Consider the following 26,989-nt stretch of genomic DNA (forward strand, 5'->3'; position numbering starts at 1 on the left):
GAGTGAGGGCAAGGCTGACGTCACCGTGGGCACCCTACACCACCATTTTCACAGCACGGGTCAGCCCTGTTCTGTGAAGGTGGGGCTGCAGCAGCGTGTGGATAATAGGTGGATTTGAGGGGGGCGGCTCTTGGAGGCTGGTGGTCACCCTGAGAATGGGGCTTGTTGCTGAAGGGGAGGAAGAAGGCACAGACAGACCTCTCCTCATCTTGAATTGGTCAGCCTCCCAGGGGGCGTTCCAGGTCAGTTCCGGGGGAAATGGAGGAGGGCATCACCGGGCAGTGTGTGGGTTCTCCCCCTGTATTTCAGTGTGAGTTCCTCGGCAGCACTACCCCCACTCTGCCCCTTCTGCAACGCTTCATGCTGAAGTCCAGAACATTGAGGGTTTGGGGGATTTTTCAGCATTATGCTGTATAGGAAGAGAATCATCCCCTCTCCTCTTCCCACAGGGAAGGAAAGACCCCAGTATGCCCCTTCCTTTACAAAAGCACACGGGACTAGAGAAAATAGTAATGAATATTAATTATTGAAATCCACATAGTTTATGTAGAGACTCTTCACAAGCCTGGCACAGGGGGAGGGACAGAGGGTCACTGTTCCAGGTCACGGGGCTTGGTGTCCCCTGCATGGCCCACACTCCTTTTGGTACCTCCTGGAAGGGTTGGGGTTTGGAATTCATCCTCCACGAAGCGGTTCTAGCAGGAACTGGAATGAGATACGCTTCCCTCAGAAGCAGGGAGGTAACTCCTGCAGGAGCGAAGTGATAGTGGCCCTCGTTTGTTGTGCTTCCTAGAACACCATGGCCTCCTCTCTGCATTGGAAGTGAGTTCTGGTTGTAAGAAAAGCTGTCAGCACCCTCACTTGCCCAGTAGTGGATGCAACATACTTACTTTGTGTTCACTTCCAGTCCTGCTACCTCCTACGTGCTGTGTCCGTGGGAATTCTGTGCCCCTGGGGCACTGAGGACCTTTATATGTGAATGGGTATAGCTAGCAATGGCTGATGCTGTGCATATCCGCCCTGCGCCATTGTCCTTTCAGACTTCACTTACCATCCGTAAGTTTAAAGATAAAATAATTAAGAATTTCAAGATTGCCGTGGCCATGCATTAAACCATAGGATTTGCATTTATGCACGAATGCATTAAACTGCCAGGGGCCCAGGCACGAGGAAAGTGTGCTGCAGAAACTGCTGAGCTTGGGCTTCGTGAACACTGTGTGTGGATGGGGCAGTGAGGGGGCTCAGAGACTCTGCACTTATGGTGCATCCATTTCCTACAGATGCTGAGCCCAGGGTCTGTTCTCAGCAAGGGACGGATGAGGGTCTTGTTTCACAGGTTATTGTCAGTACTGCCTGCCTGTGTTGAGAGGTTCTGAGCTGCCCAGGCTCAGTGGGAAGGGAGATGGACCCCCCACTTTGCACCCCAGACCTCACACCTCCTTCTCAGGGTAGCTGAATCTGTGCAGAGAAAGCAGTGGTGCCTGACCAGTCTCTGAATCTGGCTCCCTGGCCCCTACCCTCTGTCTGTCCTCCCTTGTGCAGCACTAAGGCCCTTGAAGACATGGCCATTGAAAGTTGTGCGAGAACGACAAAGAGGGAGGGACTTGTATTCTCAGCATCTTTGTGCCAGGTTATGCCTGTGCTTATTCAACTTCGAACATCCAACCAAAGGCTGGAGTTACCATTCCCATTCTCCGGATGATAAAACGGGCACACAGAGGTTGAGGATCTTGCCCTGTGTCACACAACTGGGGAGAGCAGAGCTGAGAATCAAACCCACTGCGGTCTGATATGGATTCCATATGCTGTACACCATGAGATGCCAACCCTGATGGGAAAGCAAGGAGAGAGAGAGAGAGAAGCTGCCCCACACGGAGCCAGGCACACAGATGGGCACATGCTCATGTCCACCCCTGGTGTTCACCTCTGAGGCTGCAGATGTGGGAGGGAAACTGGAGAGGAGCCAGCAGAGGCCAGAGGAGGAGGGTGGCAGCAGAGGGCAGGGGTCTATGAGGGAAAAACACCACACTTCCCAAGAGACCAAAGAATTCCCTTCCCTGATGAGTCTGTGTCAAATCCTAGATTTCTCTCCCTCCCCCAGAAATTGATTCTTCAGTGCTCTAACTAGATTCACTCCTGACTTACACCTTTCCAGGGGTTCAGTTTTCCTGTGGAGACCTGGACCAAGAGTAGGAGTTCTCTGGCCTTCCTGGACCCTTCTGCTTTCAGTGATAAGGGGGGAATGAAGTGCATGATATGGACTTCGGATTCGTGTGAACACAAAATTTATTAGAACAGGAGGCCAAAAAACCATGGAGGAGATTGCTGTTGACATCCCCAGAGCACTTAAGGAACCTTCCCCTCTTTGTATACCTCATCTCTTGTCCTGAAAGTAGAGAATTTCTTTAACCAGTTATATGCGCTCTCATTATATCTTGGGGAGTGTAAGGGCTCAGTAGGCTACCTCTGAACCTCCCTCAGAGCTGGGGTCTGGAGTGTGTGGTGGCTACATTTGTTCTTTGGTAGTGGAGATGCAATTCATTGGTAAAGCCTCTGTGTGTGTCCTCTGGTGTGTGATGAGACGTGATCTCTGTGTAAAGCCTCGCCCACACTCCCTGCACACGTAGGGCTTCTCCCCTGTGTGTGTCCTCTGGTGTGTGATGAGATGTGATCTCCGTGTAAAGCCTCGCCCACACTCCCTGCACACGTAGGGCTTCTCCCCTGTGTGTGTCCTCTGGTGTGTGATGAGAGGTGATCTCTGTGTAAAGCCTCGCCCACACTCGCTGCAAACGTAGGGCTTCTCCCCTGTGTGTGTCCTCTGGTGTGTGATGAGAAGTGATCTCTGTGTAAAGCCTCGCCCACACTCCCTGCAAACGTAGGGCTTCTCCCCTGTGTGTGTCCTCTGGTGTGTGATGAGACGTGATCTCTGTGTAAAGCCTCGCCCACACTCCCTGCACACGTAGGGCTTCTCCCCTGTGTGTGTCCTCTGGTGTGTGATGAGATGTGATCTCCGTGTAAAGCCTCGCCCACACTCCCTGCAAACGTAGGGCTTCTCCCCTGTGTGTGTCCTCTGGTGTCTACTGAGATGTGATCTCTGTGTAAAGCCTCGCCCACACTCCCTGCAAACGTAGGGCTTCTCCCCTGTGTGTGTCCTCTGGTGTGTGATGAGAAGTGATCTCTGTGTAAAGCCTCGCCCACACTCCCTGCAAACGTAGGGCTTCTCCCCTGTGTGTGTCCTCTGGTGTGTGATGAGATGTGATCTCCGTGTAAAGCCTCGCCCGCACTCCCTGCACACGTAGGGCTTCTCCCCTGTGTGTGTCCTCTGGTGTGTGATGAGAGGTGATCTCTGTGTAAAGCCTCGCCCACACTCGCTGCACACGTAGGGCTTCTCCCCTGTGTGTGTCCTCTGGTGTGTGATGAGAAGTGATCTCTGTGTAAAGCCTCGCCCGCACTCCCTGCACACGTAGGGCTTCTCCCCTGTGTGTGTCCTCTGGTGTGTGATGAGAGGTGATCTCTGTGTAAAGCCTCGCCCGCACTCCCTGCAAACGTAGGGCTTCTCCCCTGTGTGTGTCCTCTGGTGTGTAATAAGGACTGACTTATGACTGAACTCTCTCAAGTCCTTGCAAACAGAGGGCTTCTCCTCTTTGTGTGTTCTCTGGTGTCTGCTGAGATGTGACCTATCACTGAAGCCTCGCCCACAGCCTCTGTATTTGACTCTTACAATTCTTGACATTCCTACCCCCATGAATAATTTTCCTGTCTCCTCTGGATTCAATTTCTGGCCTGTGCTGGGCTCTTCGTCCACCATTCCCTCACACACTGCAGAACTCCCTGTTTGTCCTTTGGATGGGGTGGAAAAGGCCCTTGAAATTCTTCTCTGCCTTACACTTTTAAGCAAAGGTTTGAAACTTTCTTTGACCTCTGGACCTTTAGCTTTGTCACTCCAGCTCTGCGGATCAGAATGTTGCTGCCGCTGCTGATTCTGATCGCCTGGGCAGGGATCCTCTGGTTGGAAATATTCTCTTGCAGATATTTGTGGGAAGATCTGAGAAGGGTGATTGCGTTCCAAATGTTGGCTGAGGAATTTCTGACTGGAGAAGGCCAGAGAGCAGGAAGGACATGGATGTACCTCTGGCTTTGGTTCTGCTGAAAGAGGAAATTTTTGGTCAGGTAGATGTTGACACAACTGCCTGTGTTGCATGCATTGTCTCCTGGTAAGGCCGCCCCAGGACTCATTTTTATTGTGTTGACAGTGCAAACTCTGTCTCCTGCCAAGTGTTCCTTCACTTTTCTATTCCATTTTTACTCACTACATCTCCCTCATAAATCCAGAAAGCCCATATCAAGGGACTTTTCTATATATCGTTCAGACTGGGTAACTTCAAGTGGCATCCAAGGCAGCTTCCTTCCTTATACAGATGGAAGGACAGTGACCTTTCCCCACATATAAGTACCTTCTAAGTCGTATGACTCTGTGACAGTGTCTGTAGTGATTTCCTTCCTTTGAGAGGCCACAACTCTCTTGATGACTTAGATGGAATGTGTGAGGAAACATGAACCTGAGTCTCTCCATTTAAAAAGACGTATTTAACTGAGGACCAATATGTGTCTGGATCTCTATTAGAAAGTGGGACTTAGATTGGACGACACAGGGGCGCAGGTCTCCTGAACTAAAGAGCTCTGGTTCCTGCTGCCCCAACTAGGTTATAAATTGCTTCTCTTTTAGTTTTCCACAAATCATAACATAAACATATGCCCTTCATACTGTATTTATATCATTCAGTCTCAGCCCATTTCAAATACAATAGGAAGTCCTGTTGCAAAATATTTTCCCAACCAATTATGGGGATACATATCACACCCCCAGTTGCCATCTATCTTCTGCCAATCCACCGTCTTCTTTCACTTAGAGATGACGTAACCTTGGAGGGGATTCCCCACTGTAGTCTTTCTCAAAAATTAGCCAAAGAACCATCTTAAAACAGAGAACATGCCACTCTCCAGTTGAAAACTGCCCAGTTGTTCCATCTCAGTCAGGAAAACCCCCAGGGTGTAAGCGTGGACCACAGGCTCTAGGGCGTCTACGTATCTCTCTTCCATTCTTACACTCTATGCTTCCTCCATCCGAGTGGGTTCTCAGCCACACATCACTCACACTCACCTCTCCTGTGCCTCGGGGCAACTGTCCTCACCGGGCCCCCTCTGCCTGGAATCCTTTGCTCACAGGTGTTTGCACATCTCAAATGTTATCTCCTGAGAGAGCTCTTCCTTGTCCAAGCTCTGTTGCACCCCACCCTTCCCTCATATTGGTCCCCAGACACTTTCTGAGGACTCGTTTTACTTTCAAAGCACTAATTGCTGTGTGATGTTACGCACATGCATTCATATGTATGTGTGTGTTTCCCTCGTTCATTCAGTCATCAGCTGCTGAAGAGTAGTGATTCTGAAAATCTTGTTCAGTCTGTACCTCTAGTTCCTGGAAGCCTGTCTGGCACAGAGTAGGAACTCACATGACAGCTAACTGAATTATGAGTGAATACACACCAACATACACATATCACTTAGAAATACTGAGCAAATTAAGAAGAAAGAGCTAAAAGGGCAGAAGAAACTGCCTTGGTGAGAGGGCTGGTAGGTGATTGAAAACTTGTTTTTTGCCTCTAATTTTTTTAATCAGTATATTCTATTAATATTTTGAGCATGAAGTATTTAAGAAATCAGAACAAAAATTAAAAATTAAAAAATTGTTCCCAAGGGTCCAATGCATTTGAAATGAATCCTTATTTCTGAAACTTCTGAATTGCAATTGTACTAACTTTAGACAGGATTTTTCTCTACTTAAGAGCTGGACTGTGGAAATTGCCAAGGAGAATTCTTCCTTTTCTTTCTGTTTTGAAAAGCAGTGGTGCCCACCTTTCCCTGCTGTGAGCTCGCTCTTCCACTTGCTTCCCCACTTGATGCCCAGCTCCTGGCCATACTCGTCCCCATACCAGACCAGCAATTCGCAGCCTGGCCTGATGACCCGGCAGGTTCGGTAGAAGATCTGCCTGTGATATTGAAAGGCCACCAGGTTCTGCTCCTCGTCATCCCTGGCACAGTTCACATACCTGGGAAAGAGAACCACAGGAGATAAGTTCCCACTACCTGTCAGATCCACCCCTGATGCTGAAGGCCTCCATGCTGTGATGCTGCCCACTCACCCACTGCTCCTCAGGAAGGCTCGGTTCATACTCAAGCCTCCGTCACGATATCATATGAATTCCCATCTCTAAGTTCTGCTTACTGCCCTCAGCCTGCCTAGAAGGCTTTCCCCCTTGTCCGCTTAACCATTTTCCAAATCCCAATTCCAGACTCACCGCCACCTTGATTGGTCACAAAACCCAGTGACATCTAGTTTCTCTAAACTTTAAATTAGGTTTATACCATAGAACTTGGTGCTTGATACCATAGAACTTGGTGTTTGATCATGGACTCTGCTTCTAGATCACTACATGTCATTCCATACTCAGCCCAACTCTGTCTTCCTTTGAGAGGCCTTTCTCCAGTCTCCCCACACTGTATCTGAAGGTTGCTTCCCCCAAGTTCCCACAGAACCTCGGAGCTCTGTCTTTGCACAAGAACACAGAAAAACAATATTTTATTCACATAATTCATCCCCTGGTAACATGTGAGCCCCTCAAGGAAAGGGGCTGGATCATGAAACACAGAGGCCTGTGGCCATATTGCAGCCCATTTCTACACAGGCTTCCGAACCAGTTTTACTAGAACTGAGGCTAGGAAGAGCTGCTGCCCTCACGGATTAAAGGTCCCTTGTTTTAGGTTACTCCTACACTTTATACCTCTTGAAAAATAGGGAAATTATAGTTAAATATTCCTAAAATCAATTGTCTACTGTCTACCTGCAATATGTCTTCCATAGGACATGGGTTGCATAATATGTTTAAGTAATGAACTCCACTATGGAACACAGTAAGTGCTTATGAATATTGATTAGATAAATTAAAGTGTGGATCCAGTGTTCCTCATGAGTCTAGGCTCCTCCGGGTTTTTTTTTTTTTTTTCAGTGTCCAAATTTTATCGAGCGTATTTTGAGGACATATACTATGTTCTTAGCTCCTTTTTTCCAAAACCATCTCTTGAAATGAAAGAGCATTATAAGGAGAAAAAAGAGGAACAGAGGATTGAGGGAGACCATTGAGGGAGGCATGACAAGAAGGAAAGGAACATGGGTTTGTGAGAGATGAATGTCCTCTTTGGAACCCAGAACCCTATCGGCCTTACCTCATCCAGTTGGCCCAAGAGTTATCCTTTCCATCCACATACTCATAGCAGTTTCTCCCTTTGGTGATCTGAGTTTGAGAAAGAGAAGTTAAAGACTTTTTGTTTTGTTTTGTTTTGTTTTGGTGGGGAGGTAATAGAGGGATTATTTTACTCTCTTGCCGTCAATGCTCTTTCAGCCTGCATGGAATCAATCCCCAGTGTGACCACATGATGTGCTCCTTAGTCATCATCTGTACATCTGGGTCACTTTGTCAACGCAGAGCAGGGGTCCCGCAAGGGAGGAGCCTCCTGTTTGTTTCTGTATCACTGTGCTCCCTCTTACCCTCTGATCTTTAAGTAGGAGCTGCAGGTTCATGCAAAGTCCACTCAGTACTCACAGCTAACCATGTTATCCCCATCCATGTAGAAGGTGATGTCTTACCAATCCACAGGAGGGATGTGGGAAGCCAGAAGATGGGGGAAGAAGTAGATGATTCTCACCAACCAGGAGTATCCGCTGTTGGCTGCCTCTTCATCTTCTGTGATTTGGCCCTCATAGGGGCCAAAGTGTAGACCCAGTGGCAGATCAGATGCTTCATTCCATACTCCAAGCCCAGCCTGAGGGATGCTTGATGGTCTGATTCTCAGACCAGGGGGCAGAGTGAGGGCTGAGCGGTTGGGTTGCCCCTTGTCCACTGCACTGTCCTTTACAAATGTAGGGGGCCCATGAACAGCACAGCTGTCAATGAAGAAGTTCTGACACTTCTCACAATCTGGAGGTGAGAGCAACAGGGATTAGGAAAGGGTTAGTACATGTTCCTGGACTTAAGTAGTTTCAGAAAGAGCCCAGCACTCACATCATGTAGCCTCTACCCTGTACTCCCAGTCACTAGAGGAAGGGGATGATTTGGGGACCCAAAGACAAGACGAAGTTACGGTACCAGGAGAGAACAACTTCCTTTGAGAGTGGGCCAAGATGGTCACTTACAGAGGTAGTCATCATCCTGGGGCTCGTTGACCTCTTGGTATGCAAGGCTCTTTCTTTCTCGTAGACTATACATCTTTACTTCAATGTCCTTTCTCCTGAGTTCTGAGTTGGAAAAGAGTATGTGAGTGAGGTTGGTGGGGTCTGGAGTGTTAGTCCCTGTTTTGTCAGAAAATGTGAAATCTCCTCTGATAAATTATTACCTGTCCTTCTATATACTCTGTTCTCTGCCATCCCCAAACTATCCAGAGAGTAAGACTCCATATTGACTATAGATGGCTAATTCAATTTTAGTTTCTTCCCATTATCAGGTTAATCTTTGCAATCTTTCCTCTTAGAAAATGGTTCATTCATATATTTCTTCATTCAGAAAATATTTGTTGAAGGCACATGATATGTCAGGCATTGAACAAGGGCCTGGGCATTCAACACCAAGAAAGTATGGTCTTTATTATCACCGAGGGATTTATTGGACAACTTGCATGGGTCAATTATTTTATGTTTAATTTAATGCTTTCAAACAATATATGACCCATGCGTCCTTATCTTCATTTTTCAGATTAGCATTCAGGAGCTCAGAGAATTTCTAAGATTTGTCCAAGGCCTCAATGCTAACTACAGGTCTCAGGTTAGTCTAGCTTAAACCCAGGCCTAGCCAAAGTCCATCCCACATACCTACATTGTATTCATCAACCTTTCTGGAGGAATTAGAGGGACTAAAAGTCCCCATATTATTTTTTCTTACCCAATTTTTGTAGGGAGTGATGTCCAGAGGTACTTGCTTCTCCAGGAGGGGACACTGGTTTCTGGCCCTGCTCTGAGCCACTTGTGTTCAGCAACTTTGCTGTTTCTGATAATTCCTTCAAACTAGATTCATTACTTAATGGCGCCCTGGGTATTCCCTTCAATGTGAGAGTCATATATTAAAAGACAACATGTATTTCTTTAGTCCTTTAAGGCTTATGATGTGTTTTCACATGCATTACTTTAGTTAATACTTCAACAACCCTTGGGAATACCTGGGGAGTCTGAATACTAGAGGGAAAAGAAAGGGCATATGTGGGTATTGAATTCAAGACTAGAACCCATGGCTTAAGGCTCTTTTCCCTTTAAATTTCTCAAATTTCTCCATAAAAGCGAGGTTGAGGGAGGGAGATTATCTGGGAATCAGTAAGGTCTGTGAAAGAAGGTGATGAGGGCTCGTAGAGGAAAAGAGGGGATCTTCTATCAACTAGTGGACATTTGATAGAGGAGGAAATGTAGGCAAATGGAGGGGACAGCACACATCTGGAAAATGAGGTGACAGAGTGGAGAGAGGGGGAAGAAAGCAAAGAAAGGGTTGGCAGAAATATATCTAAACACTAAAAAAAAAAATGCTAAATTTGCCATTTCCATATCCAAGAAAGAATATTTGGAATTAGATTAGCTAGTTCCTGTCAATTTTGTTTGAATTAGGTTGTACCCCAACTAGCTCTCTTCAGTTTCCTGATCCATAAATTGGTCTATGTACTAATTCTTAATGTTATAGAGAACAGAAAATATCATAATGATCATCAGATTGTTTGGTGGGCTATTTGATATAGTATGAATATGAGATTACAGTCCTGTTATCAACTTACCCCCTCAATTGTCCCCATGTTCAAAATCTAAATCACAGATATTATTTTTAGCATTCCTTGACCTTCTTACTTCTAATTTAATCTGTAAATGTGGAATTACTCATGCAGAAAACACTGAGGGGCCCTCTGGTGCCTTAAGCTGGGCCTGGGACTTCTGAGAAGAAAGAGCCTGCAGTGCAGAGAGAGTCTACACAAATGATTCTGAACAAAATGAGAGTTGCCTAAGGAGAGCCCAGAGGAAGGAGTTGTCGCTTCCTCCTACAAGTATGAACATTTTAAATCAGTTTCAGATACCTATCTGGAGTTTCTAATGAATATTATGTGACCTATATGAAATCTTTAAGTCATTTTATTAGTTGTTTCTCAATCATCAAACCTGAAACTACTCAGGGCTGGGAGATGCTTCCTCTTATTAGAATGGGAGACTCTCAGGGTAGGGAGCCTATCTCCTTCATCTGGGATCATCCAGTGTATAAATTGCTAGTATATTTGTAAGCTTCTCTTATTTAGATGGTCTTAGCTCATCTCTCACTTGAGCATAATAGAAAAGAACCGAGGCTGGAATCATCAAATGAATAATGTAAATTTTATAAAACTCTGAAAGTTTTAATGAGCTTGTAAGTGGTTTGGAGAAGGAGCCTGGGATTAGATTGCACTACCAATGGTACTGTGATCTCAGGTATATAATCAAACATGTCTTTGTCTCAATTTCCTCAGCTATAACTGGTGATATTTATAGTACCCACCTCATAGGGTTGTTGTAAGGTTTAAGTAAGTTTATTCATGTAAATGCTTAAAATAAAGTCTGAAGTACAGTGAAAATAAAACAAGTGGAGCTAATATTGTTGCTGTTCTTAACAGCTATTAAAATGATGATGATATTGGATATTGTGCTAAAGAGATCAGGAAAGGAAGGCCTCAACTCCTACTCTTGCCTGTGTTTAAATCCATGAGAAAGATTTTCTTGTCAACAGGTTTTGGGAAATACTCACCTTCTGGTGTTTATTCTGCTCCATTCTGAATGCCACCCAAGAAGGTCTGACTATAAAGTGATAAGAAATCAGTGTTTTGGTTGGTAAATATTTCCAAACTCCAGAGGCTCTCACTAGAGACACAGAGTTCTTAACCAGGGAGTGTCAAGTACATGGATAATCAAAGGGTGATTGGAAAATGGTTTCTGAAGTTATCATCAAAGCCTATGCTGCTAATGGTGGCATGAACTAATTGACCTAAAATGTTAAAAAAAATAGACAAAACCTCATTTATGCTTCATCCTATGTTCATAAGTTATCTATTACACATATTAAAACATATGCCATGAACTTCTATGGCAAAAACACTCAACAAACTGAGAATAGAAAGAAATTACCTCACCATAATAAAAAAGTCTATCTCCCACATCACACTCTGCAGTTAAAAACTGAAAGCTTTTCCTCTAAGATCAAGAACAAGGCAAGGATGCTCATTCTCACTACTTCTATTCAACATAGTACTGGAAGTCCTAGCTAGGGCATTAAAAAAAAATGGGTATCTAATTTGGAAAGAAAGAAGTAAAATTACGTTTGTTCACAGATGACATGATCTTGTATGTGGAAAATCCTAAAGATTCCACAAAAAAGCCTGTGAGAACTAACAAATGAATTCAGCAAAGTTGCATGGTACAAAATTAACACTAAGAAATTAGTTGCATTTAGGGTGCCTGGGTGGCTCAGTCAGTTGAGTGTCTGGCTCTTGGTTTCGGCTCCTGTCGTGATCTTGGAGTTATGAGATCAAGCCCTGCGTTGAGCTCTGTGCTCAGCATGGAGTCTGCTTAAGATTCTCTGCCTTTCTATCGCCATCTGCCACTCCCCCCCAACTTGTGCATGTGTGCGCTCTCTCTCAAATAAATAAATAAATAAAATCCTTAAATTAGTAAGGGGTGGGGGGATGGGGTAACCATGTGATGGGTATTAAGGAGGGCATGTATTGCATGGAGCACTGGGTGTTATACACAACTAATGAATCATTGAACACTACATCAAAAACTAATGATGTTGGCTAATTGAACTTAATAAAAAAGTTAGCTGCATTTGTATTGTACTAACAATAATCCAAATTGGAAATTAAGAAATTATTTTAGAATATCCAAAAAGGAAATTAAGAAAACAGTCCTATTTATAATAGCACCAAAAGGAATGAAATAATTAGGAGCAAACTTTACCAAGGAGGTGTAACATTCATACACTGAAAACTACAAAACACTGCTGAAAGAATTTAAAGAAGACACAAGTAGGGGCGCCTGGGTGGCTCAGTCAGTTAAGTGTCTGCCTTTGGCTCGGGTCATGGTCCCAGGGTCCTGGGATTGAGCCCCGCGTCGGACTCTCTGCTCAGCGGGGAGCCTGCGTCTCCCTCTCTGCCTGCCACTCTGCCTACTTGTGTTCTCTCTCTCTGTAAAATAAATAATTAAAATCTTAAAAAAAAAAAAGACACAAGTAAATGGAAACACACCCCATGTTCATGGATTAGGAGTCTTAATATGGTTAAAATGTCTACACTACAAAGCAATATACAGATTCAATGCAATTCCTATCAAAACCCCAATGATATTTTTTTTTTTGCAAAAATAGAAAAAGTCATCCTAAAGTTAATATGAAATTTCAGAGGACCCCAAAGAGCCAAAACAATCTTGAGAAAGAAGAACAAAGCTGGAGGCCTCACACTTTCTGATTTCAAAATATATTACAAGGCTACAGTAATCAAAACAACATATCATTGGCGTAAAGACAGACATATAATCTGTGGAACAGACTAGAAAGCCCATATGGTTTAATAATCTTCATAAAGGATGCCAAGACTACAGAATGGGGAAAGGACAATCCTTTCAACAAATGGTGCTGGGAAAATAGAATAACCACATGCAAAAGAAGGAAGATGCCTTGAAAAAGAAAAGCAAAGCTGGAGGCATCACAATTCTGGACTTCAAGGTCTATTACAAAGCTCTAGTGATTAAAACAGTATGGTACTGGCATAAACATAGACACATAGATCAATGGAACAGAACAGAAAACCCAGAAATGAATCCACAACTATATGATCAATTAATCTTCAACAAAGCCAGAAAGAACATCCAATGGGAAAATGACAATCTCTTCAACAAATGGTGTTGGGAAAACTGGACAGCAACATGCAAAAGAATGAAATTGGACCACTTCCTTACACCAAACAAAAAAATAAATTCAAAATGGATTAAAGACCTAAATGTGAGACCTAACACCATAAAAATCCTGGAGGAGAGCACAGGCAGTAACCTCTTTGACACTGGCCACAGCAACTTCTTTCTAGATATGTCTCCTGAGGCAAGGGAAACAAAAGCAAAAATAAACTGGCACTTCATTGAAATGAAAACCTTCTGCACAGTGAAGGAAGCAATCAACAAAATTAAAAGGCAGCCTACAGAAAAGATATTTGCAAATGACATATCTGAGAAAGGGCTAGTATCCAAAATATATAAAGAATTCATAAAACTCAACACCTCCAAAATGAATAATCCAATTAAAAAATGGGCAGAAGACATGAATAGACATTTTTCCAAAAAAGACATACAGATGGCCAACAGACACATGAAAAGATGCTGAACATCACTGATCATCAGGGAAATACAAATAAAAACTACAATGAGATATCACCTCACACCTGTTACAGTGACTAAAATCAACAACACAAGGTGAGAAAGTGGAGAAAGGGGAACCCTCTTGCACCGTTGGTGGAAATGCCAACCGGTGCAGCCACTCCATAAAACAGTATGGAGTTTCCTCGAAAAGTTAAAAATAGAACTACCCTATGATCCAGCAATTGCACTACTAGATATTACCCAAAGAATACAAAAATACTAATTCAAAGGGATACAGCACCCCAATGTTTATACCAGCAATATCTATAATAGCCCAACTATGGAAACAGTCCAAGTGTCCATCAACTGATGAATGGATAAAGAAGATGTTATATATATATATATATTATATATATAAATATATCTATACCTATATCTCTATATAACATATACATGACTATTAGCCATAAAAAAATGAAATCATACAATTTGTAACAACATGGATGGAGCTAGAGAGTATTATGCTACGTGACATAAGTCAGTCAGAGAAGGATAGATACCACATGATTTCACTGATGTGTGGAATTTTTTTTAATCTTTAAATTTTTTATTGTTATGTTAATCACCATACATTATACATCATTCGTTCTTGATGCAGTGTTCCATGACTCATTGTTTGTGCCTAACACCCAGTGCTCCACGCAGAACGTGCCCTCTTTAATACGCATCACCAGGCTAACCCATCCCCCCACCCCCTCCCCTCTAGAACCCTCAGTTTGTTTTTCAGAGTCCATCGTCTCTCATGGTTCATCTCCCCCTCCGACTTACTCCCCTTCATTCTTCCCCTCCTGCTATCTTCTTCTTTTATTTTTCTTAACATATATTGCATTATTTGTTTCATAGGTACAGATCTGTGATTCAACAGTCTTGCACAATTCACAGCGCTCACCATAGCACATACCCTCCCCAATGTCTATCACCCAGCCACCCCATCCCTCCCACCCCCCACCACTCCAGCAGCTCTCAGTTTGTTTCCTGAGATTAAGAATTCCTCATATCAGTGAGGTCATAGGATACATGTCTTTCTCTGATTGACTTATTTCACTCAGCATATGATGTGTAGAATTTAAGAAACAAAACAAATGGGGAGCCTGGGTGGCTCAGTCGTTAAGCGTCTGCCTTCGGCTCAGGTCATGGTCCCAGGGTCCTGGGATCGAGTCCCACATCGGGCTCCCTGCTCGGTGGGAAGCCTGCTTCTCCCTCTCCCACTCCCCCTGCTTATGCCCCTCTCTTGCTGTGTCTCTCTCTGTCAAATAAATAAAATCTGTAAAAAAACAAAACAAAACAAATGAGTAAAGGGAAAAAAAGAGAGAAGCAAACGAAGAAACAAATTCTTAACTATAGAGGAGAACACACTGATGGTTACCAGAGAGGAGGTGGGTGGGGGGATGAGCTAAATAAGTGATGGGGATTAAGGAGTGCACTTGTTGTGATGAGTGCACGTTGTTGTATGGAAGTGTTAAATTACTCTATCGTACACCTGGAACTAATATAGTAACACTGTATGTTAACTAACTGTAATTAAAATGAAAACTTAAGAAGAATGAAGATGGACCTTTATATTATATCTTACACAAAAATCAACTCAGAATGGACTGTAGACCTAAATGTATGACCTGAAACTATAAAACTCTTAGAAGAAAACAAGGGGAAAAACCTCATGACATTGGAATGGGTGACAATTTCTTGTTTATGACCCAAAGCACAAGCAACAAAAGCAGAAAATAGACAAATGGAACCATACTAAAATTAAAAACTTCTGTGCAGCAAAGGACACAATCAACAGAGTGAAAAGGCAACTTAGGCAATGGGAGAAAATACTTGTAAAACATACATCTGTGATAAGAGGTTAATATCCAGAATATATAAAGAACTGCTGTAACTCAATAGTAAAAAATCAAGTAACCTTATTAACAATTGGGTGCTATGGAATGAATTATGTCTCTCCAAAATATCCCTATGTGAAACCCTAACCTCCAATGTGATGGTATTTGGAGATGGGGCCTTTGGAAGGTAATCAGAATTAGACGAGGTCATGAGAATGTGGTCCTCATGATGGGATTAATGCCCTTAAGAAAAGAGATCTCTTTCTCTCTCCAAGAGCATGCATATACAAACAAGAGGTCATGAGAGCACATGGCAAGATGGAGGCTGCCTATGAGTCAGGAAGAGAATTGGACTACGATGGCACTCAGATCTTGGACTTCCAGCCTCCAGAATTGCGAGAAAACAAATTTCTGTGGTTCACACCACTCAGCCTATGGTATTTTATTATGGCAGCTTGAGCTGATTAATATAATGGCAAAAGGACTTGAATAGACATTTCTCCAAAGAAGATATACAAATGGCCAACAAGCACATGAAAAGATGCTCCATATCACTAACCTCAGGAAAATGAAAATGAAAATTGCAATGAGATATTATCTCATACCCATTAGGATGATCACTATGGAAAAAACAGACAATAACAAGTGTTGACAAAGATGTGGAAAAACTGGAACTCTTACACACTGTTGGTAGGAATGTGAAATGTTGCAGTCATCATGGAAAACAGCAGGGAGTTTCCTCCATAAGTTAGAAACAGAACTGCCATATGATTTAGGGATCCAACTTGTGGGTACATACACAAAAAATTGGAAATAGGATCTTGAATAAATATTTGAACACTCATGGTCATTGCAGCATTATTCATAATAGCTAAGAGATAGAAGCAACCTAAATGTCTATTGACAAATAAATGGATAAAGAAAATATCATATATGGACACAATGGAATATAATTCAGCCTTAAAAATGAAGGATATCTTGTGATATTTTACAACATGGATGGACTTTGAGGATATTATGCTAATTGAGATAAACATCACATGAGTGCAAGATTCTACTTATATGAGGTATCTACTTCATGGATATGGAGAATAGACAGGTTGTTTCCAGGGCCTGTGGCAGGGAGGGGAGGAAATGGGGAGTTGTTGCTCAATTGGTATAGAGTTTCAGTGATGCAAGATGAAAAAGATCTAAAAATCTGTTGTTCAAGAATGTGCATATAGTTAACAATACTGTGTTATATACTTAAATATCATTAAGAGAGTAAATTTATGTTGTTATTATGTTTTGTAACCAAAACGAAAATATTGAGTGGGGTAAGGGTTTTAGCTGAGTCCACATAAAGCTGTGTAGATATATGGTAAACCATGGGGTATATGTTCCCTATGAAGACTTTCTTTTCATGTCAAAACCTTTGTGAACAATCAGACATTGTGTTTTCAGATCCCTTACACTAGTTTTAAGAGCCTAAGGAATCTGGGGTACCTGGGTGGCTCAGTCAGTTAAGCAGCCAACTCTTGGTGTCAGCTCAGATCATGATTTGGAGCCTCATGTGGAGCCCTGTTTTGGGCTCCGTGATCAGCAGGGAGTCTGCTTCTCTCCCTCTGCCCATTCCCCCACTCATGCTCGCTCTCTCTCAAATAAATAAATAAATATTTAAACAATATTAAAAAGGGCGCCTGGGTGGCTCAGTTGGCTAAGCGACTGCCTTCAGCTCAGGTCATGATCCTGGAGTCCCGGGATCGAGTCCCACATCGGGCTCCCTGCTCAGCAGGGAGTCTGCTTCTCCCTCTGACCCTCTACCCTCTCGTGCTCTCTATCTCTCATTCTCTCTCTTGCAAATAAATAAATAAAATCTTTAAAAAATATATTAAAGAAAAAGAGCCTAAGGAATCAGAAATCCATAGATGGAATTATAGACCTAATCCAAGTTGCTTTCTCCAGTTTAGGGAGATCGACTCTTCCTCTAAACTCTCTTGTCTGAATAGCAGAAGAGGAAATGTTTCTCAGTTCTCTTTTGTAATGATTGCATCTGATGTCGTTTGCCTGATGCTGCTCTGGTAAGTGATATGTGGGAAAGATCACGGAGACAAAATAGTTATCTCAAACACTCTTCCAGAATTAAGACAAAGAATCTGGTTCATTTTGGGGTAAAAAGATCATGTGTGTGGTTAAACATAAACAATTATGTATCTTTACATATGTTCATCATATTCTCTTCTAAGACATTTAATCTAATAACTGAATAATAAGAATAACTGAGATTAGCACTTTGGTGGACTTACAGTCTAATTAAGGTTTCTTTTTTTCTTTTAAAGATTTTATTTATTTATTTGAGAAAGAGAGAATGAGAGATAGAGAGCTCGAGAGGGAAGAGGGTCAGAGGGAGAAGCAGGCTCCCCGCTGAGCAGGGAGCCCGATGCGGGACTCGATCCCGGGACTCCAGGACCATGACCTGAGCCGAAGGCAGTCGTTTAACCGACTGAGCCACCCAGGCGCCCTCAAATAAATGAAATCTTAAAAGAGAGAAAACTAGCCAAGACACAGCAAAGCCACCTGCCACCCCTTCCTTTTTCTCTTATAACTATTCTAAATTTGGCATTTCTTTTGTTTTTATACATTCACCACCTATTATAGACTATTAATGTATTTATAAATAATATAATTATTGTCCACATTTAAAAACTTTATATGAATAGCCTCTTCCTATATAATATGCTGTTTTGCATCTTGCATTTATGTTGCTGAGGAAATAGTTTCCTTTGTTAACTCCTGAGATGCAGCTGAGACCTTAACCTTGGGTTTCAGGAGGAAACCTCAAAATCTTCCTGGCCCCTCACCTTGCTGCCTTGGCGTCCATTCTTCATCAGAATCCTCAGTGTCATGTACTTGCGGTCTGATGGCCTGCCTGCGGTGACACATGAAAGCTGGTCGAGGGGCTCTGAGACCTGGAAAGAAGCACAATTCTTGTCCTAAAAGGGAGGAGCTAGAAGAGGAACAAAGCACAGTGGCAATGGACAGCACCACCCAATCGGTGTGACTCAACTGGCTGAGCTGGTGGAGCCTAGAGCAAGGCGCGAGGTGAGCTCTGCATTGCCAGTGTGAGCCCGGCACCGACAGGAAAGAACAGAATTTCGCTCCAGATTTGCCTCCACACAGAAGGGAACTGTGAGCAGACAGAGCCACCCAAGAGGCAAACTGATACAGGGGCTGAAGGCCTGCTTCATGTTTTCCAGTCCCATCAGCACCCAGCACTTCTGCTTACCTATCGTAATCAGGGCTTCATAGTTCCTTTTCACGTTCCTATATCGGATTTTCTCCCAGTCTCCCATCTCTGTCCATTCTTCCTTGGAGAAGTATGTGGAAATATCTTTGAAAGCATCTCTGGCCTGGAGAAAATAAGAGATTCCGTCAGTGACTTACTAATGCGAGTTGGGATTTTGAGCTGGGCCTTCCCCTGCACCTTAAATGTAGTGCATTCCGCCATTCCTCAGAGTGCCCTCTGTGAAGCAGGGGTAAAGAGCCTCTCTCCTTCCTGACGGTGTCCCGATTAACTGAACAGACACTGAGCGTTTTACCAGCTCTCTCCTGACAAAGAGCAATTGCTGACGGTGCTGTCCTGTGCCCCTCCCCCCAGCCCCCATCCTGTAGAGGAGCGAGTGCCCCCCTCCTGTGTCCATGCGCGGAGACGGCCCCCACCGGTGTAGGCCAGGAGTCCGTGGTGCTGCAGGGACCAGCGCCTGGTCGCCTGGCCCCCTCCTCACCCTTCGCACAGACATGCTTGGAGCCCAGCTTCTCCCACACCTCTCACCGTGGGCTTCCATCCTGTTCCCCCCGAGTCTCTCTCAGGGGTCTCCTCTGCGGACCCGTTGAGGCTCATGGTGCTGGGACCTCCAGGCAGGCCTTGCTCTGACTCGGAGGCTGGCAGTGGCCCCGTGAGTCTCTCTGCCCCAAGGCCTGTGGAAGAAGAAGGCGCTGAGAGAGGGCGACAGCCCAGGCCCCTGGCCAGAGCCATGTCTGTCTTCTCCATGTGGGCGGGGCGCCCAGAACAGGAAGATGTGGGGACCCCAGAGAGGACTCAAGGGTGCAGGGAAGGTGTGGGCGCACTGGCGGCGTGCAGGACTCCCTACTGGCAGTGGCAGACTCCCTAACATGAGCTAGATTTTGTTTCTTTTATTCCACTGCCGTTTGGCCCATCTGAGGACAAGGTGGCAAAGGCTCCTCGGAGGATGTGAGTGTGGGTGTTTGGGGGGAGTCCTGAGCGGCAAGGCCAGAAGAGCACCAAGGAGGCCCGGGGACAGACGGTCCCAGCTGTGTGCCAGGGACGGGAAGAGAGTATTTCTCAAAGAAGGGTTTCTTGGGGCATCCCCCTGGGGATTCTGGAAAAATCTGGTACAAACAGGCTCGGTCTCGAAGGGACAGAGAGATCTCGGGGTGAGGGGGCTGGGGTTTCTGGCGTCAAGGGTATTTGGGGCATCCGCAGAGCGCATTTGGGGGTCCTCAGGCTGATGGTACTGGCAGTCTCTCGGGACAAGGTCTGGGCTCTTTCAGGCGGGAGAGATTTAGAATGCTTAGGTTGAGAGGGTTTGGGATCTTCGACCTGAGGGAGTTTGAGGTCTCTCATTCTCAGATTTGGAGTCTCTCATTAATGGGCTTTAGGTTTCCCGACTCGGAGGTTACCTGGGGTCTGTGAAGCTGAAGGGATTTGAGAGTTCACAGGCTGAGGGTATTTAGGATCTCTGAGGCTGGGGAAATTTGTTCTCTGCAGGCGCTACATTTCGGGTGTCTCAGGCTGAGGGTTTTGGGGGTGCCTCAGGCTGAGGGCAATTTTTGTTACTCAGGATATTTTGGGGTCTAAGTATTAAGGGATTTAGTGTTTCTCTGGGTGAAGGGATTTGAGGTTTCTGCAGCGGAGGTGCTTTGGGGTCTCACGCCGAGATGTGAGGTCCCACCAGAGCAGCGGAATCGGGTTCCCTTAAGGAGGCGAGATTTGGTGTCCCTTGAGGCTGAGGGGATTTGGAGCCAGCCAGGGTGAGGGGATCTAGGGTCTCCCGGGTGGGATTTGAAGGTTTCAGAGTCAGGGTTTAGAAGGTTTTCACAGGGCACGGCAAAGGCCTCCGTGTTCCTGTCAGTCTCCCCGGCCTCCCTCACTGCCCACCCTGGTCTGGCGCCCTGGCGGAGCCCCCCGCGCGCTTCCCGCCCGGTGCGAAGTGGGACGCCTCCCAGCGCGAGACACAGGCTTGTAAAGCCCTGTCAGGCAGAAGCCACCAATCAGCGCTGCAATCAAACTGTTCCCTCCAATTGGCGGTCAGAAAGGGTCTAATGGGGCGGAGCGTAGGGCCAGCTGTGTGTGTCAGTCATTGGCAGAACCCCACCCCCGTGGACGGTCCCGCCCCACCCCGCGAGGATTGGCTGCCCTGAGTCCAGTGCGTGTCTGTCAAGAAGCCCCAGCATGCAGGCGCAGTATGGCAGTTTTCATTGCTTCTTCTCTGTCCCCACGCGTTGGTGAAGGCTGCGCAGGGCAGGAGACCGAGCAGAGTATCCTGCGTCCCAGGCTGAGCGTAGCGCATTGAGCTGACGGCAGGTCTTTAGGATGGACCAGGCCATCCTGTGTCCTGACAAAAGATTCTTTGCTCTACCAGACTTTCAGGCTCTGGAAGGGTCTCCTAGGCCATCTGTGCCCTTCCTTGTAAAGTCCACCTTTAGCAGTAGCTATATATGACCATTTAGTATACAATGAATATTGCATTACATTCAGGGGACAACTATGTAATTCAGTAATGTGTGATGAGACAATGTATAGACACCAAATAAAGTGTATACGGCTCAAAGGTTTAAATCTAACAAATGGAATAGTAAGTATATTAGAAAACCACTCGGAGAATTCTTTTTCTTTCTTTCTTTCTTTTTTTTTTTTTTAGAGCGAGAGAGAGCACAAGCAGGGTCGGGGGTTCGGTGGTGAGGGAGAGGGAGAGAGAGAGAATCTTAAGCAGCCTCCATGCCCTGTGAGGAGCCTGGATCAGGGCTCAAGGTGGGGCTCCACGCAGGGCTCAATTTCACGACGCTCAGACCATGACCTGAGCCGAAATCAAAAGACAGACGCTTAACTAATTGAGCACTCAGGTGCTCCCACTCAGAGAATTCTTAAACTAAAAGTAGAAGTGGCATTTGTGAGTAAAAAGCATGTTGAAATAACGTAGGTTTAAAAGTCATCGGAAGTAACCCTGGCTTCGGCAGCACATATACTAAAAGTGGAATGATACAGAGACTACCATGGCTCCTGCTCAAGGATGACATGCAAATTTGTGAAGTGTTCCATATTAAAAAAAAAAAAGTCATCAGAAGTAAGAAGACATAAATAAAATAGAAGAAAAAAACCTGAAAAAAAATACAAGTATTTTGCATAAAAATGAGGCATCAAATGTAAGGACAGTGGGTCCACAGAAGTGGGCCAGTTTAAGACCTACTGGCTTTCAGCAGATAAAACGGGAATAGTGTTTCTGGCCCTTACTAAGTTGTTTTTTTTTTTTTTTTTTTAAAGATTTTATTTCTTTATTTGATAGCACAAGTAGGCAGAGCGGCAGGCAGAGGGAGAGGGAGAAGCAGGCTCCCCACTGAGCAGAGAGCCCGATGTGGGGCTCGATCCCAGGACCCTGAGATCATGACCTGAGCCGAAGGCAGACACTTAACGACGAGCCACTCAGGCGCCCCTGGCCCTTACTAAGTTTTGATCACAAAAACATAACATGATTTCCTTGTACTTAAACTAGGCCTCCTAACTCCAGAATTCTTACCATGGAAGGATCACCAGATTCCAGGCAAAGTTGCCCAGCTAAGTGGACTACTGCCCCTGGCGTCATGAAGGGAGTGGCTGATCAGACCTTTAAGGGCCCACAGACCTCTCAAGTTCCCACGAGAATAGTGCTGGGTGGGGGTTTGGGGGTAGAGGGAACAGTGAGAGAGTGGGGGAGCTTCTAGAAATTGTGAGACCATCTGTGTAGTGGCAGATGTTTGGGTCGGCGCAGAGTTGCTGGTCGATCTTGTGCAGGAGCATCTATGTGGTTCCTGTTGTTGGCTTCACTGCTCAAAGAACATGAGATTTTAAAAAGACAACATCTCGCTCTTCAAGTGCTCACCGTTAACCTTAAAAAGAAAGCTGCTAGTTATCTTACCAGCAGAAATCGCTTTATCCTGGAATAGCAGAGAATTGCAATCCAGGACTAGCAAACCACGGCAAAACCACAGGCTAGTCGTTGGAACAAGGGAGAGGGCTACTCTTTTAGAGAGGAGAAGGGGGGTTTGGGAAGGCCATTAAAAACAAAATGTTCACTGGAGTAAAGGGAGTTGAAGTGTCCTGACTTCTCATTGACTGAGCTATGACTGTCTCTCATTGGCCGGGCTGTTGCTAGGAAACCATCCTTCCTCCTGCCAGGATAGTAAAGAAGTTGGTAAAGTAGGGTGCACTTGCAAGGTGGTCTCTTCCTGTTGGATAAGATACAGTGGCGTAAAAGGACCCATTAAAGAGCAAAACTAAAACAAAACTACGACACCTTCAAAAAAAAACTTCCCAAACTAAGACTTGGCAACAAATAAGAAAAATTCAAAAGGATAGTGACAGAAAGAAAAGAAGCAAATGGAAAGGCATAATGTGCTCTCCAACAGAAATACTCAGTGTTATAAATACATCAGGTCTCCAGATGTTATTGTATTCCAATAAAAATAACAATTTAACTTGTGGAATTTTTCAAGCTGGTTAAAAATCTTAAAAAAAAAGATTATGTGTAAAAATAACTTGAATAGCAAGGAACCATGAAAATAATTATGGGTGGGCTAGCCTGTCAGATATTAACATTTCTTATAAAGTTAATGTTAAAACTGTTTGGTTTGGCAAATAAGTATACAGTCTTATCAATATAATTTAATATAAAATCTAGAAGTAGGCCCTGGGATGGTTAATTTTATGTGTCTTCTTTTTTTTTAATAAATTTTTATTTTATTTTTTTAAGATTTTATTTATTTATTTGACAGAGACACAGCGAGAGAGGGAACACAAGCAGGGGGAGTGGGAGAGGGAGAAGCAGGCTTCTGCCAAGCAGGGAGCCTGAGGTGGGGCTCGATCCCAGGACCCTGGGATCATGACCCGAGCCGAAGGCAGACGCTTAACGACTGAGCCACCCAGGTGCCCCAATTTTATGTGTCTTCTAGGGGGAGCCCAGGGGAGGGCGCCAACCCCCAGTCCCTAGGCCCAGGTCCAGGGGAGCGCGGAGTTCACGGGGTTCCATCACCTGCAGGTTTCCGAGGCTCCAGGGTCTGTCGGGGGGGAGGTGTCAGTGCAGGGGCCCAGGAGGTCCCGACCTATGGCCATGGGCAGAAACCCTTCCAGGATCCTCTCCTCAGCCACGGACAACCTCAGTCTTCCAGAGCTCCAAGAGCCTCTGCTGGTGGGTGTGGGCTGTAGGCCCCACGTCCAGAAGCCTGGTGAGCCCAAGTTGGGGCCTCCCTTTTGAGAGACAGTCTTTTCACAGTCCCTGAGGGTTTGGCAGTCCCTGTCACTATCTCTTCCCTCTGTGAGCACTGGCCTGGGGGAGCCAGGGCCCCCTGGCCTTGAGGATGCACCATCCAGTGGCAGTAACTCGGACTGGATGAGCCCAGCCTTCTCTCCTTCTTCCTACTGTTACAGGGGTGCAGGGCTCTTGTCTCATGGAGTCCAAGAATGAATATTCCCGATACAAAAGGGTGAAGCAAAGTGAAAGCTTATTAAGTGAAGGTGAGAACAGAAAGGAAAGAAAAAAGCTCTCTAGAGTGAGAGGGGTCCTGAGTGGGTTGCTAATGAGGGCTTCTAGTTAGCAGTCTTTTATTGAGAACTGACCAGGAAGCTTGTGGCCTTGAGACTCTTGTGCCATCTTGGTTTGTCCCCTTGTCCCTTGTTCTGCTCTGTCTCAGCATCTCCACCTGCCAGGAATAGTTTCAGAGCCTAGTCAGGGGAGTCAGGGGCCTCCTGTCTCTCCCTGCATACACCGTCACCTCTTCCCTGCTCCCAGAACAGGACCTGTGGGCAGAAAGAGCTGTCCTGGGATTGTGAGGAGTGACTGATCATACTTTTTAATTAGTAGGGGTGAGGGATAGCGCAAGTCTCCAAGGAATCTGGAAGCGAGGCTCTCAGGACCTTGAGGGGCCAGCTGCTGTCAAGACGAGGTTACTTCTAGCCTGGGTGGCTCAGTCGGTTAAGCGACTGCCTTCGGCTCAGGTCATGATCCTGGAGTCCCGGGATCGAGTCCCGCGTCAGGCTCCCTGCTCAGCAGGGCGTCTGCTTCTCCCTCTGACCCTCCCCCCTCTCATGTGCGCACGCGCTCTCTCTCTCATTCTCACTCTCTCAAATAAATAAATAAATCTTAAAAAAAAAGTAAAATATAAACATTAAGGCACTAAAGCGGCCGTGAGTTCCTTGAGGAAGGTCACGCTCCGCATGTTTCAAGTATCCATCCGTGGGCTGCAAGCTGTAAGGAGATTTAATTTAAGCTACATTCCTTTTGCTCTTGTTCCCCACATCACTACTCCCATGACCACCTGGGCACCTCGGCTCGGCTGTCTTCTTCACGCTGTGCTGTTTCTGGCCTGTGGTTCACCGTCGCCTTCTGCCTGGCCTGGAAGGTCAGTCTGTGGGGGGGGCTGGGAAGCAGCTGGAAATAAAAGAGAAAAGTGCATTTAAAACAAAAGAAAACAGGGGCGCCTGGGTGGCTTAGCCAGTTAAGCGTCTGCCTTCGGCTCAGGTCATGATCCCAGGGTTCTTGGATGGACCCCTGCCTGGGCTCCCTCCTGAGCAGGGAACCTGCTTCTCCCTCTCCCTCTCCCTCTGCCAAGTATGCTCTCTCTCTTAAATAAATAAAATCTTTAAAACAAAAGAAAACAAAACACAGGTGCTATGCCTGGGAGGAAGCAAAGGTGGAGAGAAGGTTCTGCGAAGGGTAAAATGCGGTGTGTTTCAGAGTGAAAGTCCAGAGTGGTGGTTAAGAACCTGAGCTCAAATCCTAGGTCTCACACACTCTGGAAGATTTTTGGGCAAGCCACTTAATCCTTGTGCCTCATTTTCCTCACCTGTAAAATGGGAATAATTCCCACCTCTGCTTCATCATGAGGTTCAAATGAGTTAAAACAGTGGCATATAGTAATATATGTGTATTTTCATTAGCTACCCGGTCTCCCCTGTGCCTAACTGTGCCTGACCCACAGTAGCTGCTCTTGGTTTTTGGAATCTGTGCATGAGTACCTGGTGTGCCGGTGTGGGAGGGCCTAGGGGAAGGGTCTGGGGATGCGGACAGCGGGGTGGGATGAGGGGCTGCTTGAGTCACCGCTCCCCAGGACCTCCACAGACCAACGAGGCTTGGGCCAAGGGGGATGCCCAGGGGGCAGAGGTTATACAAGCAGACTGGTCCTGCAGTCCTTTGGCCTCCTGGTTGTGATACAGACATGCATACTCATGAAGAATCAAGGATATGGGAGTGGCTGTGTCTCCCAGCAGGCAGTTTCTCACTGAGGCTGCATGGTCTCGGAGAGCCATGTGCATGACCCAGGGTCTGTGGCCTTTGAACACCCTGCCAAGTGTGGATTCCATGCTGTGGAATAATCTTGAGCCTCCCACTGATTCAATGAGCAATAATTTCCTTACCAGCCTCGCATTTGGTCTCTGCTCTTTGTAAAGGAGAGAGAAGAGACTGGAAAATGAGCCAGTTTGTTCTTTGGGGATGGGTGATTAATGTGGGGGGGGGGCAGGTGTGACTCCGGGGCTCCCTCCCCCCAGGGACACAAGTGAGGTCTGTATGCCTTCCAGTCTCTGAGATGCAAGGACCCAATGTCCTAGGCAGGAGCCTTGAGTTTCCCACCAACAGCAAAATTGCTTTTTCAGCAAGTGGAAGAGCGTCTTGCCATCATGGGAGAACAACAAGAGCACTGGATGGGTGGCTGCAGCCCCTGATTCTAAGTGACCCCTTCCTTCCTTGGGCTTCAGATTCCACAGCCCTGCAGTCAGTCACAAGTGATGTGGAATCTGCCGCTTTCCCAGCCTGGCATCTCTTCTCACGTCCAAGTCCAGCACCTCAGCTTGCCTTTGGGAACCACATCTCACCTGCCTCCCATCCAAACAGTTCCAGAGGGCAGACCCCACTTTCCACCCACCTCACAGGTGGACGTATGATCCAAGTCTACCCAACCCCTTGCTCTATCTTCTGGGTGCTCTGATGGCTTCAAGGATGAGAGTGTGACCCAAGCCGGGCCAAAGACTCTTAAAGCCATGACTTTTCATGGAACCCAAAGGAAAGAGAAACACTTCCCAGTAGAATGGATGGTGAGTGGGTGTCAGCCTGGAGTGGTGGGAGGCCCCAGATGCAGTGAGAGAGACTGTGCCTATGAATGGGGCCACCCCAGAGCACTGAGCAGGATGGAGGGTTGGAGATGGTCCAGGTCACATTGTGAGAGTGTGAGCCCCTGGGTCTGCCGGGTCCAAACCCACTCTTGTCTCTTGCAAGTATTAATGTATTTCTACCATTAAAAAATATTAACTTCTTTTACTTCAGTAAGTGTTTCCAGTCCCTTGCCATCCCAAAACAGCTAGGTGACACATCAGGATCCACAATCCCTGAGACTCCCCGTGCAT

General features: G+C 45.7%; 2 protein-coding genes and 1 pseudogene across 2 annotated transcripts; 1 reads left to right on the top strand and 2 right to left on the bottom strand.

Annotated features, from left to right (window-relative positions):
- Positions 1-34: 34 nt before the first annotated feature.
- Positions 35-3,808, bottom strand: LOC148163192 (uncharacterized). The gene is made up of 3 exons (XM_088026928.1): positions 3,678-3,808; positions 2,611-3,344; positions 35-168 (listed from the first exon to the last, which is right to left on the bottom strand). Exons 1-3 carry the CDS (start codon positions 3,806-3,808, stop codon positions 35-37), a joined length of 999 nt encoding a protein of 332 aa, XP_087883054.1.
- Positions 3,809-3,882: 74 nt separating this feature from the next.
- PRDM7 (PR/SET domain 7) lies at positions 3,883-19,219 on the bottom strand. The gene is made up of 10 exons (XM_028092409.1): positions 19,144-19,219; positions 18,605-18,721; positions 18,180-18,287; positions 10,857-10,906; positions 8,991-9,147; positions 8,249-8,350; positions 7,762-8,033; positions 7,282-7,349; positions 5,914-6,107; positions 3,883-4,211 (listed from the first exon to the last, which is right to left on the bottom strand). Exons 1-10 carry the CDS (start codon positions 19,217-19,219, stop codon positions 3,883-3,885), a joined length of 1,473 nt encoding a protein of 490 aa, XP_027948210.1.
- A 2,345-nt stretch (positions 19,220-21,564) lies between these two features.
- On the top strand, positions 21,565-21,664 carry LOC114204342 (U6 spliceosomal RNA; annotated as a pseudogene).
- The last annotated feature ends 5,325 nt before the right edge of the window (positions 21,665-26,989 follow it).

This window comes from Eumetopias jubatus, unplaced genomic scaffold (assembly GCF_037043125.1).
Source record: "Eumetopias jubatus isolate StellerSeaLion01/CBP00866 unplaced genomic scaffold, mEumJub1_p1.0 scaffold_10, whole genome shotgun sequence".
NCBI classification, from domain to species: Eukaryota; Metazoa; Chordata; class Mammalia; order Carnivora; family Otariidae; genus Eumetopias; species Eumetopias jubatus.

What these genes read in the sequence shown, in the direction of transcription:
- PRDM7 (XM_028092409.1), bottom strand. Translation starts at nt 19,219, where the DNA reads ATGAGCCTCAACGGGTCCGCAGAGGAGACCCCTGAGAGAGACTCGGGG. An exon ending in ATGGACGCCAAGGCAGCAAG is followed by an intron (nt 10,907 to 18,179) that starts GTGAGGGGCCAG and finishes ATCACTTTATAG; the next exon opens with TCAGACCTTCTTGGGTGGCA. An exon ending in CCAGGATGATGACTACCTCT is followed by an intron (nt 8,034 to 8,248) that starts GTAAGTGACCAT and finishes TCTCACCTCCAG; the next exon opens with ATTGTGAGAAGTGTCAGAAC.
- LOC148163192 (XM_088026928.1), bottom strand. Translation starts at nt 3,808, where the DNA reads ATGGTGGACGAAGAGCCCAGCACAGGCCAGAAATTGAATCCAGAGGAG. An exon ending in GGGCGAGGCTTCAGTGATAG is followed by an intron (nt 3,345 to 3,677) that starts GTCACATCTCAG and finishes CTTTACACAGAG; the next exon opens with ATCACCTCTCATCACACACC. An exon ending in GCCCTACGTGTGCAGGGAGT is followed by an intron (nt 169 to 2,610) that starts GTGGGCGAGGCT and finishes CCTCCCCTTCAG; the next exon opens with CAACAAGCCCCATTCTCAGG.